Genomic DNA, 22,230 nt, shown 5'->3' with positions numbered 1-22,230 from the left:
CGATCATATAGTAACTCTATTTTTAGTTTTTTGAGAAACCTCTGTATGGAACTGTCCTCCATTATGGCTGCACCAATTCACATTCCCACAACATCTCCCTGCACACTCTTCTTAACACAACAGAGTGAGGCTGGCCTTCCTATTCTTCACCACACCAAGCCCTCTTCCAGCCTGAAGACCTTTGCACTGGCTGTTCCTTCCACCTGAGCGCTCTCCCCTCAGATACCTGCACGACCAACCCCTTGGTCTTTTAAGTGTCTTTTCTCAGTGAGTCTTAGCCTGACCTTCCTGTTTAAAATTCCATCAGCTCCCTGCCCGTACAGTTGTAACTCCTCTCACCTTGTTCTATTCGTTTTTCTATTGCACTAATCATCTTCAGATACTATATCATGTACTCATTTTGTGTGTATTACTTATTTTATGTCACTGCCCACTGGAAAGGAAGCTTCATGATTTTCATTCACTGATGTATTCCCAGCACCCAGAGCAGTGCCAAGCCCTTTTATTACATGAACAAATGAATCGACTTCCCTTAGCGAAGCAGCCCCCCTTCCCAATTTCTGCCATTATGATCCTCTTCCCCCAGATTGAAATCTTGGAATCATCTTTATTCTTTCAACCAATCTTTCACTGTAGATAATCCATTCAATCACAGGGTCCTTTCTGCCTCGTTCTGTATTGTGTCTGAAAGTCACGTGTCCTTTCCAATTCTCCAGCTGTGTCACTTTCCCAGGCCTTCCTTACTTCTCTCTGGGAGTATTATTTATCCTTTCCCCTTCAGTGCATCTTGTTAACCTCTGCAAGATAAATCTTTCTAAAGTACAGCCTTAATCATGACACTCCTTGTCCAGTGAGCAAACTCCTTAACCCAATATTTAATATTGATATACGAGGAAATGTGGGAGGGGAGTGATGGTGGGGAGGCTGAGGGCAGAGGAATGGAGTCCTGGTGGAGGAGAATCTGGGAAAAAAATACTTTTCAGGAACTTTATTCTTTCCCTTTAAATAGGAAAGAAGTTTAAAAAAAAATTATTTACTTATTTGGCCGTGCCAGGATCTTTGTTGCAGCATGTGGGATCTAGTTCTCTGACCAGGGATCGAACCCGGGCCCCCTGCATGGGATTGCAGAATCTTAACCACTGGGCCACCAGCGAAGTCCCATAGGTTTGGTTTTTCTAATTGAAATTTTTGTTTTGTTTTATTTCCTAAGTCTTTATATTGTTTTAGGTAGATACATCAAAATGTTATGAGCACACTAAAGAATACATAATGTGTTTTATGGACCTGAGCTAACAAATACATTTAGCTCTATGAAAAGCACATAGTAGAAAATAAAAAAACACATAAATTTCCCTTTTCACCAAATATGTATTGCCCCCCCCAGATATTTTTTAAAATATTCAACATGAGCATCTTAATATCTGAGTTCTTCACATTTCTGTACTTCTCAATTCTGTACAACTTGATTGTCTGATTAAAAAATGGGCAAAATACATGAACAGATACCTCACCCAAGAAGATGTACAGATGGCAAATAAACATGTGAAAAGATGCCCCACGTCATATATGATTAGGGAATTATGAACTAAAACAATAATGAGATGCCACTACACGCCTATTAGAATGGCTAAATCCAAAACACGGACAACACCAAAGGGTGTGGAGCAATAGGGACTCTCATTTCATTGCTGGTGGGATTGCAAAATGGTTCAGCCACTTTGGAAGACAGCTTGGCAGTTTCTTCCAAACTACACATACTAGTACCATTTGACCTAGCAATCACGCTCCTTATGTCCACACAAAAACCTGCACACAAATGTTTATAGATGCTTTATTCATAATTTTGATATTTATTTATTTATTTATTTATGGTTGTGTCGGGTCTTCATTGCTGCGTGCGGGCGTTCTCTAGTTGCAGCAAGCGGGGGCTAGTCTTCGTTGCGGTGCGCGGGCTTCTCATTGCGGTGGCTTCTCTTGTTGCGGAGCACCGGCTCTAGGCACGTGGGCTTCGGTAGTTGCGGCATGCGGGCTCAGTAGTTGTGGCTCACAGGCTCTAGAGCGCAGGCTCAGTAGTTGTGGCGCATGGGCTTAGTTGCTCCGCGGCATGTGGGATCTTCCCGGACCAGGGCTCGAACCCGTGTCCCCTACATTGGCAGGCAGATTCTTAACCATTGCACCACCAGGGAAGTCGACTTTATTCATAATTGCCAAAACTTGGAAGCAACCAAGATGTCTTTTGACAGGTGAATGGATAAAGAAACGGTGGTATGTCCGTACAGTGCAATGTTATTCAGCACTAGAAAGAAAGGTGCTATCAAACCGTGAAAAGACATGGAGGGACCTTCAGTGTGTATTACTAAGTGAAAGAAGCTAATCTGAAAAGGCTACCTTCTCCTTCTGTATGATTCCACCAGGGAATCTGGAAAGGGCAGAACTATGGAGACAGTAAAAAGATGAGTGGTTACCAGGGGTTAGAGAGGAGGGATGGATGAATAGGCAGAGCACAGAGGATTTTTAGGGCAGTGAAAATACTCTGTAAGATACTGTAATGGCAGATACATATCATTATACCATTGTCTAACCCCGCAGAATGTCCACCACCGAGAATGAACCATAATGTAGACTCTGGACTTTAGTTGATAATGATTTGTCCGTGTCGGTTCCTCAATTATAACACATGTAGCACCCTAGCGGGGGATGTTGATGGTGGGGGAGGGTGGGTGTGTCTGGGGGGAGGTACTATGTGGGAACTCTTCGTACTTTCTCCTCAATTTTCTTGGAAATCTAAAACTGCTCTAAAAAATAATGTCTATTAATTAAAAATAGAATGTTCAGGAGTGCCTGAACATGCCAGGGATGAAGTAGCCAATTGTCCCTGTCTAAAAATGATCATAATTGAATGGGAAAGACCAATATGGGGACTTCCCTGGCGGTCCAGTGGTTAGGACTCCACGCTTCCACTGCAGGGGACGTGGGTTCAATCCCTGGTTGGGGACCTAAGGTTCCCACATGCGGCACGGCCAGAAAGAAAAACAACCCCAAAACAATATGTACATGTGCAAACATTGGTGAGGTAAGAAATGTACTCAGAATTCTTGTGAATGACTCATCTAAACTCTCAACCTCGTGGCCCATGCCATCCTCCCTTAACTTCATTTCAGCTGCTCCTTCCCGTAACTCCACCCTGCATCTCGTCCTCCCGTAGAAGTCTTCCACCTCTGATGTCGTAATCCCAGCCTCCGTTCAGCCTTCGCATCGCCTCCACCTCCCTCCCGTGTCCCCACATCCTCTTTTGCACTTTGATGCATCCACTTCCTCCCACTAGCAGCCCTTATCGCCTCCCCATGATCCAGCTTCAGCCCTTTGGATCAGCATCTTAAAACTCCCTTTCTTGTCCCTTTGCACATCCACGGATAACACCCCACGGCTGATGAGCTCACCTCTCTACCCTGCACCTCTCAAGTGGAGCCCCCCCAAGAGAGAACCACCCCGTGAGGCTGTGGTCATGACATACTTTCAGTCGGACCCTCTGCACATCAGCCCTCCGGCTGGAGCTCTCCTGGCTCCTGAAACTGAGCAGCAAATTCCGGCCACCGAGACTGTATCTGGAAGGGATTGCCATGTACCCCTTCCCCCATTTAGCGGAGTCAGTGACGCTCCTTCTCTGAGGCACATTTCACTGTTGTGGATGGAGGAATTAACGGTCTTCTCCCAGTAAACCCAGTTTAGTGGCCAAGGACACCCAGTGGGACTATATTTCATTTATTTCAATAACAGAAAGTGGGAGTTAAATATGGATTTTTAAAAATATAAAACACAGGACAAAGCAAAGAAAGAAGGAAACTTTAAAATCTTGTTACCAAATATAAAGGCGTGCTTAGAATAAGTACTCTCTTGTGGCCAGTCTTTTTATCAGCATGCAGGTATTCTCTGTTTAAAAACAGACAGCCTTAAAGAATATACAAATCAATTTTCACTGCAAAGTAAAGGAGCTGTTACAGTGGAGGATTACTGGACTGAATGTCTATATTATGACATAGTATGAGTGTGTTTCGTGTTTGGTAATTGCAATCATTGTTGCTTTTGTTGTGGTCATCCATTTACAATGCTTGGTGTCAGTCTATTTATCTCGTAAAAATAAAATACAGTGTGTGTGTGTGGGAAAAAAAAAAAAACAAAAAAACAGACAGCCTTACCTTTTATTCCCTCCGTTTTTAATGTGTTGATTTTGCCCAGAACTGAAGATGTCAAGGAAAACGTGCTGGCGGTTTTACTCATTGTCCTGGTTTCCCTGCTCGGATTCCTGACCCTGAACCGAGGCTTTTGCAAAGACATGTGGGTGCTTCTCTTCTGCCTCGTCATGGCCAGCTGCCAGTACTCCCTGTTAAAGGCAAGCGCACATCTAATTCTTCCCATCACTACTGTAGCCTTGAAATCATGAGATGATGACACAGACACTTCTCATTTGTGTTCTAGAGCGTTCAGCCTGACCCCGCCTCGCCGATCCACGTAAGTGTCCAGTCACAGGCGAGTAGCTTGTCTGCTCTGCTTGCGTTGAAGATAGGGGAATGGCCAAAACAGATTCAAAAGGCGACGTGCATATCAATATGCATATATATGGAGTATATAAATAGAAATATTAATGCATGGTGGCCAAGTTCAGGCTAGATCGGAGAGCGTGGTGGGGATGGTGGCAGGAAAGGAACAGGATGGGGATCAAGAGTGTGTGGAGGGCCTTCTCTACCCCACTGGACTCATGTCAGGAAAGACGGTGAGCCCAGACTCTGCAGTCAGGCTGCCTGCGTTCGTTTTCTGGTTCCTGTGTCTGATTGTTGGACCCTGAACAAAATGTGTACTCTCCATGCCTCAGCTTCCCTGTGTGTAAATAAGGATAATAAAAATGCCTATGGGGATTCAATAATCCAAGTCACGGGCTTAAAACAGTGCCTGGCATAGAGAAATTGCTTAGTAGATGGTAGCTCTTATTGGAAACCTCCGTCTGTAAGCATGAATCATTGTTCTTTTTACCTGAAGCTGATCTCTTTCTCTTCCACATTTTCAAGTGTATTGTTACCTTTTAACCTCATCATTGGGGCTCATTTATATCTGACACTCTGGGCTCCCCAGTACTGCTCTCTTGGTGCCTGGGCATTCTTCCAGGAGCTCGGAAGCACACGTAGCACCCACTGACCCGGCTGCACCTTTCCCTGCGGTGCTGCAGCTCCAGGTCTGGCGCTCTCCCTACTGGGACCCTGGCCACATGCCTTTGCACCGAGACCGCTGCCTGGTGGATGTCCTAGCTCCTCGAGGAACCTTCTTTCCTCTGTTCTGGTGAGCTCCTGTGGGTCCCCGAAAACCTCTTTCAGTGAAAGAAAACTTGACCTTCCCGCTACTGTGCCTTTAAAAAATTCATATCCAGGATTTAGGACTGCTTTGACATCTGTGATAGCTCATGCTTAGCTCATAGTAATTAAGAAAAGCTTGTAATTGGACACTCACCTGGCATACGTTACTATCTTGTTAAATTCCTCTGTTCCCCACAATTGGTTTACATTATAATGCATCTTCTTTCGTCCCAGAGTCTGAATGTCAAGCTAAGGAGAAGCAGCATAATGAGGGTATCACGGATGTGTTGTTGTGATTATCGTCAGGAATCTGGGTTAGGTGGTGAGAGCAGAGATGTGCAGCCCTGGGATGTGTTGTCCCAGCCCACCCTAGATGCGACACTGGCGTCGTCCTGCTGTGATAAATAAGCCCCGCTTCCTAGTGACAGTGCTTGGGTCACTGTCTTTCTGGGTGACCTGGGGGAGGGGTGTTGTATGCTATTAAACATTCATTTCCTGCATGTACTTTCAGGAATAATGCTAGGCGAGGAGGATGGCAAGTACAGCTGCATAATCCCTGTAGATCTGTAATGACTGTTCGCAGGACCCCTGGGTCCTCCTCTAAGTTGGAGTCGTATTGTCAATATTGATCCAGTTCCTGGAGGACTGAATGCATCTGCTCTTCCTTTATCTGAGCAAGCATGTCGTAGTGAGATAGGAAGAAATGACCTCCCTTACTGTCAACAGAAGCCACAGTCAGACATCAAACTATGTTTATTGCAGTACTTAATTTGCTTACGCAGATTTCTAAGTAGAATTAGTCCCAGATTTGAGCTGGCATTTCTCTAACTGTTCTGATGAGGAAAGAAAATATGGTAGCTATAAAACAGTTCCTCTTGCCATGTGGCTGAGCCATGCAGGCGTTTAGAGGCTGATTTACTGTTTAGAGATGAGAAAACCTCAGAAAAGAGATGGTCAAGAGAATGAACCCAGTCTGGTAGAGAGATGGTTCTCAAGCCTGCCACCAGCCCTGGCGGCTAAGGTTCATTCATCAGGGGCTGTCAGATGAACCAAAGTGCTTTTCAAAACTGCATTACTTTGTTCGTTCCCAGGGAGGGCTGTTCATGCAGTCAGTTCTTGCTCTTGGAGTGATTGACTGACTTGCTTCTTTGTTTCCTTCCAGGAGCACAGAGGTGGCAAATTTTGAGCAAGTTGTTAAAACCTGAAGATAGCACAATGATAAAAAAAAAATTTTTTTTTTTTTTGCATAACATTCTGTGTGCTTCAGATAGAGTTGCAGGTTAATACTGGCCTGTTAATAGTTACGGTACCATCGACCCTGGGCCTGAAGGGAACGTGTCTGATTGTAAAAGAAAAGAGGTCTAGGAGGGCTTAAAAAGATGAGAATGGGGGGTAGCTCCTGGACGGGATCTGAGGATCAGAGACTGGGAACTTAGTCACGGGCAGTGAGGCTATTCCTTGGCTTACACAGATTTATACACGGGTCTAACCAACAGTATCCACTAATGATAACCCAGAAAGCAAAATCCAGTAGGATCGCTGGCACAGAGCCAGTGTCGGGGCCTTTCCCAGCACCTGCAGGGCTTCTGAGTTAGGGCAGCTGGGGCAGCACTTGGGAAGCTGCATTTAACACTCCCCCACCCCGTGCTGATGACGGAGGTGATCTCAGATTACGCCTGAGAAACGCTGGGGTAACTGGAAGTGCGCAGGTTTCGGGATTCGAATCCAGCCTCGCCATGTACAAACTACGGCATCTTGGTCAGGTGACTTCTCTGAATCTCAGGTTTTTCCTCTGTAAAAGAGGAAGTAATGAAATAGGATTGTAAGGGGATTAAACAAGAGAATGTACATCCAGGGCTCAGCCTAGAACCTGGCACCGCGGGAGCACTTGACAAATGCTGGCCATTTTTGTGTGAGTAAAGTGGGGATAATAATAACAACCTCAGCTGGATTTGGTCACGAGTGAGTTGGATAATTTACATAATGTGCCAAGTGCAGGACCTGGAATATCAAGTCCTCTGTAAAGGTTGCTCTCCTTTCTCTTTCTGCTCTGCGGATCCAGAAAGGCTCTGTACAGGGCTGAGTGTACAGTTTCCACAAACCCCACGCCTAGGTCCCCAATTATTACCCTCTTCCATCAGTATGTTACAGTTGTCACAACTACAGAACCAATATGGATACATTATTATTAACTGAGGTCCATATCTCACTCAGATTTCCTTCGTTTTTATGTAATATCCCTTTTTTTTTTTTTTTGAGGATTCCATCCAGGACATTGCCTGGCATTTAGTCATTCTCTCTCCTAAGGCTCCTCCTGGCTGTGACAGTTTCTCAGGTTTTCCTTGGTGTTTGATTACCTGGACAGCCGTGAGGAGCATTGGTCAGGGATTTTGTAGACTGTCCCTCAGTTGGGATTTAGCTGGTGCTCATCTGATGATTTAACTGGGTTATGGATTTGGGGGAGGAAAACTGCAGAAGTAAAGTGCCATTTTCCTCACATCATTTCGAGGTTATGTACAATCAACATGACTTAACCACTTTGGATGTTGACCTTGAACACCTGGCTAAGGTGCTGTTTATCAGAGAAATGTTTTTTTTTTAATTTCACTAAAAATTTTTAGAAATTGAAGTATAGTTGATTTACAGTGTTGTGTTAGTTTCCGGTGTGCAGCAGAGTGATTTGGTTATACATATACATATCTATTCTTTTTCAGATTCTTTTCCATTATAGGTTATTACAGTATATTAAGTATAGTTCCCTGTGCTATACAGTAGGTCCTTGTTGGTTATCTATTTTTTTTTTTTATTATTTTATCTTTTTTGGCTGTGTTGGGTCTTCGTTTCTGTGCGAGGGCTTTCTCCAGTTGCAGCAAGCGGGGGCCACTCCTCATCACGGTGCGCGGGGCCTTTCACTGTCGTGGCCTCTCTTGTTGCGGAGCACAGGCTCCAGATGCGCAGGCTCAGTAGTTGTGGCTCACGGGCCTAGCTGCTCCGCGGCATGTGGGATCTTCCCAGACCAGGGCTTGAACCCGTGTCCCTTGCATTGGCAGGCAGATTCTCAACCACTGCGCCACCAGGGAAGCCCTATCTATTTTATATAGAGTGGTGTGTATCTGTTAATCCGAAACTCCTAATTTATCCCTCCCCCACCTTTCCCCTTTGGTAACCATAAATTTGTTTTTCTGTCTGTAAGTCTGTTTCTGTTTTGTAAATAAGTTCATTTGTATCATTTTTTTAGATTCCATATATAAGTGATATCATATGATGTTTGTCTAACTTACTTCACTTCATATGATAATCTCTAAGTCCATCCATGTTGCTGCAAATGGCATTATTTCATTCTTTTCTATGGTTGAGTAATATTCCACTGTATATATATGCCACCAAGTGTGGGTCATAGAATACTTGCTGGCTAGGGTTTTACTGGGGTTCAGCTTCCTTAGGGCAGTGGGCGCCCATCCCCAGATCTCCTTCTTTTGCTCCACACACAAGGGGAACTGAAGTGTATAGTTAGAAATATTCAGTATACATCCAGACAAAATGAAAACTTTAATTAGAAAAGATACATGCACCCCAGTGTTCATAACAGTACTATTATAATAGCCAAGACATGGAAGCAGCCCAGGTACCCATCAATAGATGATTGGATAAAGAAGAGGTGGTGTATATAAACAATGCAATATTACTCAGCAAAAAAAAAGAATGAAGTATTGCCATTTGCAGCAACATGGATGGGCCTAGAGAATATTATGCTTAGTGAAATAAGTCAGACAGAGAAAGGCAAATACTATATGATATCACTTATGTGTGGAATCTAAAAAATAATACAAATGAATCTATATACAAATCAGAAACAGACTCACAGACAGAAAGCAAACTTACGGTTACCAAAGGGGAGAGAGGGGAAAGGATAAATTAGGAGTATGGGATTAACAGATACAAACTACTGTACATAAAATAGATAAGCCACAAAGATTTACCGTGTAGCCCAGGGAACTATATTGAATATCTTGCAATAACCTATAATGGAATATAATCTGCATAAAAAAAACCCCAAAACAAATCACTATGCTGTATATCTGAAACTAACACAATATTGTAAATCAACTATACTTCAGTTAAAAAAACGTGACTCTAAATATAAACAGGTGAATTGCTGAAGCAACCAGCGAATCCTTATTATAGTGAAGAGAGTTCCACGTAGGTAGATATAGTGTCTCAGAGGGGCTGGACAGAGCAGCAGGTGGTTATTTTTCTACACCCTCTTCTGGTAGGAGCCCTCTTCACCCTCCTGAGTTCTTTCAGGAAGAGGTGACACCTTCCAGGAGAAGCTATTACGAATGATTTCCCCCCCGCCACTCTCTCTTTACTTCACATGAATAACATTCACGTCATGTGTCTAAAGAATGAGGATTGCGAATGAGCTTGATCCGAGTGAGGTTGAGTGTTGGGCCTAGAAGGATCCAGTGGCAAATGCAGTCACCGTCTGGGTCAGTTTGGGGACCCAGTGGGAAGTAGCCAGTCAGCCAGCGGCGGGGTCCAAGCCCTGGCTTGGCCACACTGCAAAGCCTGGGACAAATTTCTTCCTCTTTGTGCCTCAGTTTACCCTTGGCAAAATGAGAGTAATAGTAGGGCTTCTTCGAGTCCTACTATTATAATATTTAATATATTTAATATTTAAAGTAGGTAGAAGAGTGCCTGAGGCACAGGAAAGCAGGATAAATGTTAGCTTTTGCTGTTTTACATCAGCTTGTCAAAAACAGCTGACCTCTGAGTGCGGCCAGACAGGAACTTGTGCAGACTCAGCAGGTGTGAGGCAGCTCTTTTCTGCCCTCTGGGCTGAGGAGCAGAGAATTCGGATCTGCACGAAGCCTGGAGCTGGCACGGGTAACGGCAGAGATGGGATGGGGCTGGCATGTCCTGGTTGCTGATAGCCTCGGTTCAGTGCCCCTGGGTTCAGACACCCCATCTTGCTTATAACAAAACCCTTTTATCTCTCTGTCTCCCTGTCTATCTATCCATCTATATCTGTCTATCTATCTGTCTATCATCTGTCTATCAGTCTATCTCTCCATCCATCCATCTATCTACTTATCTATCAGCAGCAAGTTTGAAGCATCTGACCAGCCCACTCTCTTGGTAAGAGGGCAGTTAGAATGGCCTGGTCCCCTAGCCACAAGCACCACTGCTCTCCGGGTGGGGACCTGTAGGTTTGGATAGATTCTCTCACCTTACCCTTTCCTTGCCCTGCGACCAGAGCACCGCCTGTGAAATTGTATATGTAGGTGGGGTTAATGGGAGACCCAAATGCATGTGTAGACCAGCTTTTGTAAAACAGCCTGCAAGATGCCCCAGAGCAGAAATCAGCAGTGCTTCCCCAGGACATTTGAAGGTGAAAAAACAGGTGGGAAACACTTGGACAAGTTTTAAAAGATTGTGATCAGACTTCACCCGGAGGAGCGAGTGGAATTCTTCTATTGAAAAAAAAAAATCAATCCTTGGGAGGTTTTATGATTGAATCCTATGTGAAAGAAGGAACTGGAGAGCAGGGAAATTTTACTAGTGGGTGTTCTTAGGAATCAAGACAAATAAAAGTGACTCACATGCCGTGTATTCGCGATATGCTTAGAATGGTTTGGGGACCCAAAAGATAGCATGATGGTGAGGGCAGCCTGTTTCTAAGGGAGCCTTAAGGTTTGTCTCAGAAATTACAAATAAAAAGAAAGCATTCCCATGCCCAATAAATAAAGTTGGACTTGGACGATCCAAGATGATATCTTAAATTTGTTCAAAGCCATAGACTTTCAGTTCCTGGAAAAAGTATTTTTAACCTTTTAGTAACAGAAAGAATCAGGGCAAGTGGGAAGTAGCTATTTAATTATATTTCTGAAATGGTACCAGTTTGAGGAAAGATCTCATATGCTTGTGTATTTGTATACTAAGTGGCTATCTATACCAAGCAATTTACTTTGCTATTCACTTGATAAGAAATGCATTAAGATTTCACTTATGCTTTAGTTTCAAATTTTTTTTAAATGCAGAGGAAGTATCCCCTTACGCATTAATCTATGACCTAGTTGGATTCAAAAGGAAATTTCATAAGAGTACAAAATATTCCTTTAAGACTGAGTCTGGACTCAGGGCCAAACATAGCCAGCCCCCATGGACAGCCTGTGTTTTCCTTCCTATTAAAAGATGGTCTCAGAATAAGACTGTTTCTATTATAGAAGAAGTAGCAATTTAAATTGCATTTCTAAATATATTCAAGGCAGTGACTTTAAAAATTCATATCCAAACTTGTATCAATTTCTTTTTTTTTTGACTTATTTCCTAGTCTTATTTTATTTTTTTAACATCTTTATTAGAATATAATTGCTTTACAATGGTGTGTTAGTTTCTGCTGTATAACAAAGTGAATCAGCTATACATATACATATATCCCCATATCTCCTCCCTCTTGCGTCTCCCTCCCACCCTCCCTATCCCACCCCTCTAGGTGGTCACAAAGCACCGAGCTGATCTCCCTGTGCTATGCGGCTGCTTCCCACTAGCTATCTATTTTACATTTGGTAGTGTATATATGTCCATGACACTCTCTCACTTCGTCCCAGCTTCCCCTTCCCCCTCTGTGTGCTCAAGTCCATTCTCTACATCTGCGTCTTAATTCCTGTCCTGCCCCTAGGTTCATCAGAACCTTTTTTTTTTTTTTTAGATTCTATGTATATGTGTTACCATATGGTATTTGTTTTTCCCTTTCTGACTTACTTCACTCTGTATGACAGACTCTAGGTCCATCTACTTCACTACAAATAACTCAATTTCATTTCTTTTTATGGCTGAGTAATATTCCATTGTGTATATGTGCCACATCTTCTTTATCCATTCATCTGTCGGTGGACACTTAGGTTGCTTCCATGTCCTGGCTATTGTAAATAGAGCTGCAGTGAACATTGTGGTGCATGACTCTCTTTGAATTATGGTTTTTTCCAGGTATATGCCCAGTAGTGGGATTGCTGGGTCGTATGGTAGTTCTATTTGTAGTTTTTTAAGGAACCTCCATACTGTTCTCCATAGTGACTGTATCAATTTACATTCCCACCAACAGTGCAAGAGGGTTCCCTTTTCTCTACACCCTCTCCAGCATTTATTGTTTGTAGATTTTTTGATGATGGCCATTCTGACTGGTGTGAGGTGATCAAACTTGTATCACTTTCATCTTGACTTTTTATACTCAAAGTAGTTCATGAATTGCAAATAATATTCTCTCCCTAATTCATTTTTGTTGGTTTTTTGAACCTTATGAATTGTGCATTGATTTGTGAGATGTAAATTAATTCTTCATTGACTTTTGCCCTGGCAAGTTGATGTTATAGCTTTTCCTTAATTTTTCTATCCATTCCAGAAGAAGAATAAAACAATGTGTCTGCTCGCCTCTTAAGAACATTTTGAAGGCTAAGATGAAATCGATTAAGTTTTTGGTCCTCCTCAGAGGACAATGCGTATAAATAGCAAATGTTTAAAAATTGATTATTCCACTGTGCTACACTGAGACATTTTGTGCAGTCTCTGCAGGTATAATTTGGCACCTGTATTGTCTTGCTTTCTAAGACATAAGGAAATTGAAGCCTACAACTTATAATTCTATTTCTTGTTAATAATGGAGCTCAACTTAGAGCATGCAGAGCAAATAGTGGTTTAAATTAGTTTTGCACTTGAAATGAACAACACAAATGGAAGTTTCACTGTGGGGGAAGCATTGAATTAGATCTAGATTTTATCCAAGGCTGGTAATTACATTTTCAGGTAAATCTTGCTGAGTCTGAGAGACATAACATTCTTTTTGATATTGTTATTCTTCTTTGACAGAGTAAGCATCAGGGTATTTTTTTTTTCCCTTGGTGTTTTGTGTGTATGAATTATGGTGGGGGAGGGGTGAATTGTTATATGCTGTAAGTTGTGTAATATGGTATAAATGATTGACTATGAGGCTTTTGTTATTTAATCAAAATTAAAGGTACCATTCAGAAATTGCCTTTGTTTTCTAGGGACACAACCAAATCATAACATACAGCAGACCAATCTATTTTTGTGTGCTGTGTGGCCTTATTTTGCTTCTTGATACTGGGGCCAAAGCCAGGTACCCTCCCACTTACATTGTGTATGGCCTGAAGCTCTTCTCTCCAGGGTCTCTCCAGTCGGCTAGGGACCTCTTAATAGGTGAGTTCATTTGGGGGTTGTGGGGAAGAATATAGAGGTGGGAGGGTATTTCTCCCCGTTCTTTTCTTTTCTTTTTTTTTTAAATTTATTTATTTATTTTTGGCTGTGTTGGGTCTTCGTTTCTGTGCGAGGGCTTTCTCTAGTTGCGGCGAGCGGGGGCCACTCTTCATCGCGGTGCACGGGCCTCTCACTGTCGCGGCCTCTCTTGTTGCGGAGCACAGGCTCCAGACGCGCAGGCTCAGTAGTTGTGGCTCACGGGCTTAGTTGCTCCGCGGCATGTGGGATCTTCCCAGACCAGGGCTCGAACCCGTGTCCCCTGCATTGGCAGGCAGATTCTTAACCACTGCGCCACCAGGGAAGCCCCTCCCCGTTATTTTCTGAATCCCTCATTGGAGAAACTTTCTTACTTTATTATTGGATCGAGAGATGCGCATTTTTCTCTTGGCTTGCACGCTTTCAGAAGACGGCCTGGGAGCCAGAGCCCCAAGCATCCAACAAGGGGCTTATTCTAAAGGATGTTGATATCCGCGAGCAGGGAGCTGCAGCATCATAATATCTGAAGACTGGTGGTTGAGGTGCCTGGTGTGTGGCGTCAGTGGGGCTCCCCAGGGTGGAGGCGGTTTTGCCATTAGGGTGGCAGCCACAGCCCCGCCTGCACGGCACAGATGCTCTGGTAACACGTGAGTGGACATGGTTCTCAGTCCAGATGGAGTCCTGGATATGCCGTCACCCAGCCTTCCACTGGTGCACTTTACTTGCCTTAAGGTCTAGGCAGTGTTTGATGTAAAATGCTCCATTTACACAAGTGACCTTGATAATATAATGGTGTAGAGCCCCAGCTTCGGAGCTAGATGGCTGGCTGTTTGAATTCCAGCTCTGCTTCTTTACTAGTTGTGTGACCTTGAGCAAAATTCAACTGTGATACGGGGACAAAAATAGTACACACCACGGAGATTGTTGCAAATTTTAGATGAGTTGGTATATTTAAACACATAGAAACGTGCCTTTAACCAGGTATTAGCTATTATCATCTTTATTATGCAAAGAGGCTGCCCCACTGTGGGCCCACAGCTCCGAAAATTTGACTGACAAAGCTCTGAGAATTCTTGTGATGACATCCAGAGGTTTCCACACCTGCTAACTTGTGATTATCTGATCCCATTGACCAGATGAGTTGATAAAGGACAGTTACCAAAGACACCACCCCCTGGATCTGTTACTTGCCAGCCAGAAATTTTACTCAAGAGGAGATTGTCAAAGCCATCATTAGGACCAGGACAAGAGAGAAACAGGAACTGAGTACATGTGAGGTTGTTTACCATCATGTGTCTGAAGATGCTCTTGTGCCTGTCATGCTGAAGAAGTGGTCCTCCTCTGACTGGTGCTGGGGCATGTGGAATAGCGGCTGGAGTTGTGCCTTATGGGTGATAATCTCTGTTCCCCACTGCCACTCTTGGTTTCTGCTCAGACCACCAACGTACCACAATGGAGAGAGGCGCCAGAGGAAGAGGAGGGGCAAGGGAGACAGGAAGATCTGGTGTCTGCTGCCTTATTCTGCTCCCAGGGAGGAAGGGGTTGAATGCGAACCAAGGGTAGGAGATGAGTCCAGTGGCCATTGAGCAGGTGGGAAGGATGGAGAAGCTCTTTGTCATATGTCATCCAAGAAGAGAACATCAGATAACAGAACAATAGAAGGAGGAGAAAGCACAGTGACAAGAGACAAGGAATCTGGGGGATAAAATTGGCACAAGAAGAAAGACAAAGTCAATGGTGGGACTAGTTGCTTTTGTAGGCTGAGGGGCGAATTAAGGAAATAGAAACACTCAGGGTGATATTCTTACATAATTTATTTTCCTTTTATGATCTTTCATATATGTTCAGAGTATCACTTCTCTTTCATTATAAGGAAAAAAAAATTTTTTTTTTTCCCTCCAGGAGGAAGGTGAAGGGCCTTCTGAGTCAGTGCTCATTTCCTTTGCTGACCTCTGGCCTGAAATTTTTTATTATTTTCCATTTGGGTAACTTCAGCAAAAGCCTATGAGCGAGACTGGCTTTGTAATCATCCTTTGGATGAGAAAGCCGAGACGTCTTCGGTTCTTAGAACCGTATTTCCAGAGGAGCAGTAACAAAGCTAGAGCGTGCCCTGAGGAACGTGGCCACATGGGCTACACTGGGTCAGCAGATGCGGCAAGGGAATGGGGGCATCCAGCCTACAGAAGAAATGCTTGAGTCCTCGAGGCACACGTGATGGCTGTAGGTGGTTAAAAGGCTGCCAGGTCGAAGTGGGAGGGATCTTATTCTCTGTTGTTCTCTGTTGGTGTAGCTGTAGTAACTAGTCCCAGTGGCCAGTAGGTGGATTTCGGCTCACTGGAAGCCTGGTGTTGTGGTTTGGTTTAGAGCTGTCCAATAGGGCCGTGGGTCGCCTAGCGATGCGAGAAGTTCCCTGACGTGGGAAGAACTCAGGCAAGATGAGACAGCCGTCACTTGTAGAAGGGTTCCACGCACTGGATGGGTTCTTTATCAGATGGCCTCTATGGTCCTTTTTCAGATGTGAGCGTTTGATGTTTTATTTTAGTCTTTAGGACCATAATCCCTTACCTACACTAACGCAGCTTCAAGGAGGTAACGCTTGGAGATGGTGGAGGTTTTGTAACCAGTGACTGAGATGGATCCACCCTCCTCTGCACTCCGAGACTCACATTTCCACGTCTTGTGTAGAGACTTGTCTCTTGGCCCCAGGAATCCATGTCAGCACGGGGTGCGAATACACAGATACGGCGTGTAGGAGACACACAACGTATGCAGTCATACCAAGTTCACAGTCTTGGTTTTACTTCCATGTTATTTTAATTCTGCTTACCTCCCCCAAGCCCCAACCTGCAAATATAGTAATGAATATTACTATTCACATAACGGAAGAAAAAAGCAAGTTCCAGTATTTTTATTTATGCATTGTGCTTGGAAAGAAGTGGAACTGTACCAGAAGTTTCTGCATTTATGGTAATTATTAGGCAACATGAGGAGTAGGGAAGATGTGAGGGAAAATTACAGGCGCTCTCAGCAGGACGCTGAGAAGAAGAGGCTTTGTGCACAGGGAAAGTTGCCAACAACCACAGGGACTTTTTGATTGTTTACTTCTGGAAAAAAGGACAAAACCATTTCGGCAACTTCAAGTGGAATTTTCTAGCCGTCCTCCTGATGCTTCTTCATTCACGTGCGCTGCACCCTGACATTCACGTGACCTCCACCTTCTTCTGGTTCCACCTGCATGGCTCTGACTCTAAAGACGGGAGGTTTCCTCTGTACTTTATCCTGGGGAAGACCTAGACCCTGGGCTCCCCGGCAACTGCTGTCCATCCTGTGCTGTGTCATCTAGCTCCTGCTCTGCAGGCACAGCCAGAGAATCTTCAGTTAGGACTTCCTCGTGTCTCGTACCATTTTATTTTCCCCCAGCATCATTCATCGTGTTCCAGTTCTTTGCACTTTATTAGTTTGGGTTTTATTGCCTAATGTATTTCTTATAGAGAATACTTCTTTACCCACGTTTTGCTGCACAGTTTCCAGTATTTGTCTACCATTATTATATTATTTCACACCCATACTTTTCCCTGTAGTTCTTCGTTTTTGGTATAGTTTTCACTGCACACAACACTTGAGAATGTGGACTAATGCCCATGAAGAATGCAGCGTACCATCTAATCTTCATTGCTGGGTTTTGAGTCCCAAACTTAAGAAAAGAACTAGTCAGTTTGCTTAAAATCATATGAATTAAAATGTTTATGCTCAAAACTATATGTCCTGCTATTAAGTGTCTGTTTATTTCTTATATCTTTCCTTTCATATAAAAACTGAAAAAAGAAATTGTTATATAGTTATGACTAGCAGATCCATATTTGTGTCTTATTGCTGACTTTGTTTTTTTTTTAAACTTTATTGAAGTACAGTTGATTTACAGTGTTAATTTCTTCTGTACAGCAAAGTGACTCAGTTAAACATATATATATCAGTATATTCTTTTTCATATTCTTTTCCAATATGGTTTGTCACAGAATACTGAATATAGTTCCCTGTGCTATACAGTAGGACCTTGTTGTTTATCCATCCTATATGTAATAGTTTGCCTCTGCTAATCCTAAGCTCCCATTCCTTCCCCCGACCCCCCCTTGTTATTGCCGACTTTGATTGAGAAACGTATTACTCACAGATGCTCTGGGTTTTCACCATATAGTTAAAATCTTGCCACAGACAACATTACAACAAAATCACCATGTGTGTCAAAATATGGCTCCAATCCCAAACAAAGGCCCGTTTGTCATAGCCATGTTCATTACATAAAATTTTATTTCCCCACATTGTTGGAACAGTTTCTTGGTATTGTTGTAGTTGGGTTTGCCCCTTTTTATTGTAGCGGGGTTAACCCACGATTAGCCAGAGAATGGGACACATCAATACTCTCATCGCTACAGTTTCACCGTGGAAAGTCTGCATGTCCAGTTTTTCGGAAATAGCTGAGACGCGGTCCCCTTCCTCCCTACCTGCACTTTTCTCCTCAGTTTATACATGGGGTTTGGACGTAGTTCCATGTTTAGGCGTCTTAGATTTCAAATCAAATTTCCTTAGTTTTATTAGGCTTTACCAGTATCAAACTCCATTGACTTTCCACCCAATAGACTGAGACAGAAAGGTAGACAGATGTACCATGGCACCATTAATGGGGGTTTCTGTGTTTCTCTGAAACCCAACTCAAATAGGATCGAGAAAGAGAGAATGACGGGGAAATTGCTGTAAAATGCAGCTCAACTACGCGTTATTTCCCTGAACAAATGATCTCCGTGAGACATTGAAGTATAACGTATGGATGTTTCATCCAGTTGCGCTGTTACGGTTTGGGAAGCTGGCAGTCTTCCTCTCCTCAGGCAAGGTCCCTTTCATCTCCCAGGTGACCTGCGCCACCTGAGAAGCAGGCCCTTCAGTGTCGCACCGTCATGGCTGTGGGGTTTCTTAGTTCATCACCACTCTCCCCTGCTGCTCTGTGGGTCTGAGGTTCTGACTGAAACCTGAGTCTCCACCGGGTATTTAGAACAGAACAGACGCAGCAACTCAAGCCCTGGAGGTGACAGAAGCACAAAGCGAGGAGCCTTGCAGGAAGAGACCCTCTTAACAACTGTGCTTGGGTTTTGCACGATCCTGTAATTTTCCTGGTCCTCTTTTCCCATCTCATTTCCCCTAAGTCCAAGTCTGTCATTGCAAGCTGAAGGCCGATCTACTCTCTGCCCACCATCCCCATGTGTCTGCTCAGTCCCAGGCCCGCCTCTTCCTCAAAAGCAGCACCTTTATTATTTCCACGGGCCTGTCTGGCTCCACCTCCAGCCTCCTCCAGTGGGTAGGGGAGAGGAGGCCCTATTGCCTCCAGGACCTGGGCAGGGTGGGCTGGGCTGAAAGGGGGGAGGGAGGTGGGACTGCAGCGGGAACCTCGGCCACCTTTCCTGCGCGCTTACCGTCAATTTTGTCTGTTCACTTCCAGTATTTCTATATTGCTTCCCTGCTATCTCCCTCCTTGGGCTCTTCCCGCAGATCAACACTTTCTGCATCTATCTTTTGGAGCAAATTGACATGCTGTTTTTTGGAGGTTCTGGTAAGTCTTGTTCATTCTGTTCATCCTGTAAAAAAGTCTGGAGTTCAGATAAGGGCTAAATAGCCTCAGGCATGGAATGAGATCTGGACAGTTAGGTGTTCTTTGTTCTGAGCCTTTAAAGGACTTCAGCTCCGGTCGGTCAGGTTGATGGTGGGCCCTTCTAGATTCATTCACCTAAATTGAAAGTGGTCCACCCAGCTTGACACAAGCGGAAAACAGGGAAGCGTAGAATTCCATGAGCTTTGCACTAGGTTTAAGGCTCTTCTAACTATTCTTTGGAAAAGCTGTATGTGTGACTGTGTGTGAATGTGTGTGAGTGGAGGTGAGTGTGTGCGCCGTGTGTATTTGAGCATGTACATGTCTGAGTTAGTCTGGGAGTGTGTGTGTGTGACGTTGTGAGTGTGTGTGACATTGTGAGTGTGTGTGGTGTGCGGGCCTGTACAGACAGGTGACCTATGTCCTTTCATTTGGTGTGTACTTTAGATTCCAACCAAGGTGGATAAAGCTTCATCTAATGCTTACTTGGAGACTTTACCCAGATTGCTTACCTTTAAAGTTTACTCTTTTCTAAATGGAGACTAACATGCTGATCTCATAGCGTTGCTGTAAAGATTCCATGAAATCTGTACATAAAGCACAAGAGCGTAGAGGGCAATTAATTACTGCTGCCACCTCCTTGTACACACACAGACACACACACACTCACACACACAGGAGTGCTTTCTTGTTCTTTTTATCTATCTATCTGTCTATCATCCATCTCCCTCTGTCCTTATCTCTGTCTCCATCTCTTTCTCCATCTCCATCCCCATCCCCATCTCCATCCCCATCTCTATCTCCATCCCGATCTCCATCTCCATCTCTCTCCTTTCTTCTGTTGAAATCGCTGTCCCTGATCTTTCCTGGGCCTGCAGCTTCCAACTGTAAGCAACAAGGTCTCCCCACCTCCACACTGACTGGGTCACACAGCCTTCCAGGAATGTTATCAAAAGTTCTTTCCATCTGTGGTCCTCCTGAGTTGTTAGTTAACGGTCAGTGTCTTTCTTGTACTAAGAGTCACCCAGGGCTTTTTGACTGCCCCGTAGATTGATTTTTTGCCCCTTTCACAGGCATTTTGCATTTGAAAGCTACAAACTTCATTTCTTCTTCTTTTTTTAAAATTTTTATTGGAGTATAGTTGATTTACATACAAACTTCATGTCTTACAACATTTACTGACCGTGAGACTTGCCAGTTTAGAAGGGAACTCTTGACGTTTGTGTTCCAGCTGTTTCAGGGATGCTGTCGGCCGTTTACAGCGTGGCCCGGAGTGCTTCCGCCGCAGCTGTGCTGCACGTGTTCTGCTTCAGCGCCGTGAAGGTAGGTGTGAGGCCCAGGGCCTTCCTCTCACATCCACTGAATTAACTGTATTTTAAGTAAACAAATGTCTCCTCCAATTTCAAGAGAAATGGGATCTGAGCACATTGGGAATAACAGGGCCTGGCGGGTGAAGCCTCAGTGGTTTAGAAGATGCATTGAGATACCCGATTTGCCACGGAGCACAAAGCCCACCTAGTCTGACCCCCTGCCCCCTCCAGGTGTCTGCCTGGCTTGGTCAGTTACTGACACTGGGCGGGGCTTCTGCTTAACATGGTAAAGGGATACAGTTGCACCAAGCTTTATGGACAGAGAACAGGAATGGCTATGACAGTAAAAAATTTTAGAATCCAGAAAACAGATGGACTGTATATTTATCCAGATGGAGAAAGTTAAAACCCAGCCTGGCAGCAATGGAAACCTACGATGATGAAAAAACAAGATAAGCATTAACTTTAGGAAAACTGCGAGAGGTATCAGAAAAGCAAATGGTGCATGCGTAGCTGAGCTGTGAATAATATTTTGTATCTATGGAGATCTGAATAAGAGTTATAACTGTAATGGCAGAATGGGGGAGGTGAATGTATGTGTGTGTTTGTGTGCATGCGTGTGCCCCTCTTGGGGAGGTCTTTTTTTTTTTTAACATCTTTATTGGAGTATAATTGCTTTACAATGTTGTGACAGTTTCTGCTGTATAACAAAGTGAATCAGCCATATGTATACATATATCTCCATATCCCCTCCCTCTTGCATCTCCCTTCCACCCTCCCTATCCCACCCCTCTAGGCGGTCACAAAGCACTGAGCTGATCTCCCTGTGCTATGCAGCTGCTTCCCACTAGCTATCTGTTTTACATTTGGTAGTGTATATATGTCAGTGCTACTCTCTCACTTCGTCCCAGCTTACCCTTCCCCCTCCCCATGTCCTCAAGTCCATTCTCTACGTCTGCGTCTTTATTCCTGCCCTGCCTCTTGAGGAGGTCTTTTTTTTTTTTTTAAGGTTTTTAAAATAACAATTATTTCTTAAAAGTTAACATGTGTATAATAGGAAATCAAAGAACACAAGAAGCAAAAAACAAAGTCATCCATCATCACAAGTCTTGGGGAGGTCTTAATCTTGTCTTCCACATTAGAAAGTCAGCAAATAATATCTGAAGTTGAAAAAAAATCAAGAAGTAACAAAACAAGCATGTTATCTGGAAATATGGAAGTAAATAGATGATGAAACAGGTGAAAGTCCCTGCCTTTGGGAAGCAGGAGTTGGAGCAAGGAGATGGATGGTGTGGGCAGGGGACCACTGCTGTTCATCTAGGCATGCAAAACTGCAGAAGGGCCATGAAGTCTGAAAACAATAGCACATATAACGTGTTCAGGGGCATCTTCAATCAGTAAAAAAGTAATTAATTTATAGTATACATATTTCTTGACTTTATGGACACCCTGCCTTTAACGTGTTACACCACAAGTACCTCTTTGATAAAATAAAAATTAAATGTAAAAAAGTAAATAATATATGTTCCAAAGGGTTTTAAATATATATTATATGACATTTATTAATTAACTTTTTAAAAGATTAGCTTAAAATCATATTAAACTCATCAATGTCAGTGGCAGAAAGATAATTGTTTATTCCCCTTTGTGGAAGAGAGGAATTCAACAATATTATCTTCTGATGCAT

The 22,230-nt window shown here is 43.6% G+C and overlaps 1 protein-coding gene across 4 annotated transcripts in view; it reads left to right on the top strand.

The window, feature by feature from the left end:
- The window catches only part of PCNX2 (pecanex 2), a 283,000-nt gene that overhangs the window by 70,375 nt on the left and 190,395 nt on the right, over nt 1-22,230 (top strand). For all 4 annotated transcript variants that reach the window (XM_057531598.1, XM_057531597.1, XM_057531596.1 and 1 more), the window contains 5 exons: nt 4,237-4,390; nt 4,477-4,509; nt 13,391-13,562; nt 19,087-19,197; nt 20,465-20,556. In XM_057531598.1, the coding sequence (XP_057387581.1) occupies nt 4,237-4,390; nt 4,477-4,509; nt 13,391-13,562; nt 19,087-19,197; nt 20,465-20,556 (562 nt within the window). The remainder of the gene's footprint in view (nt 1-4,236; nt 4,391-4,476; nt 4,510-13,390; nt 13,563-19,086; nt 19,198-20,464; nt 20,557-22,230) is intronic.

The sequence above is a fragment of the Balaenoptera acutorostrata genome, chromosome 16, assembly GCF_949987535.1.
Source record: "Balaenoptera acutorostrata chromosome 16, mBalAcu1.1, whole genome shotgun sequence".
Taxonomy (NCBI): domain Eukaryota; kingdom Metazoa; phylum Chordata; class Mammalia; order Artiodactyla; family Balaenopteridae; genus Balaenoptera; species Balaenoptera acutorostrata.
Note: the sequence above shows the minus strand (reverse complement) of the source record. Positions and strands in the feature narration are given on the sequence as shown.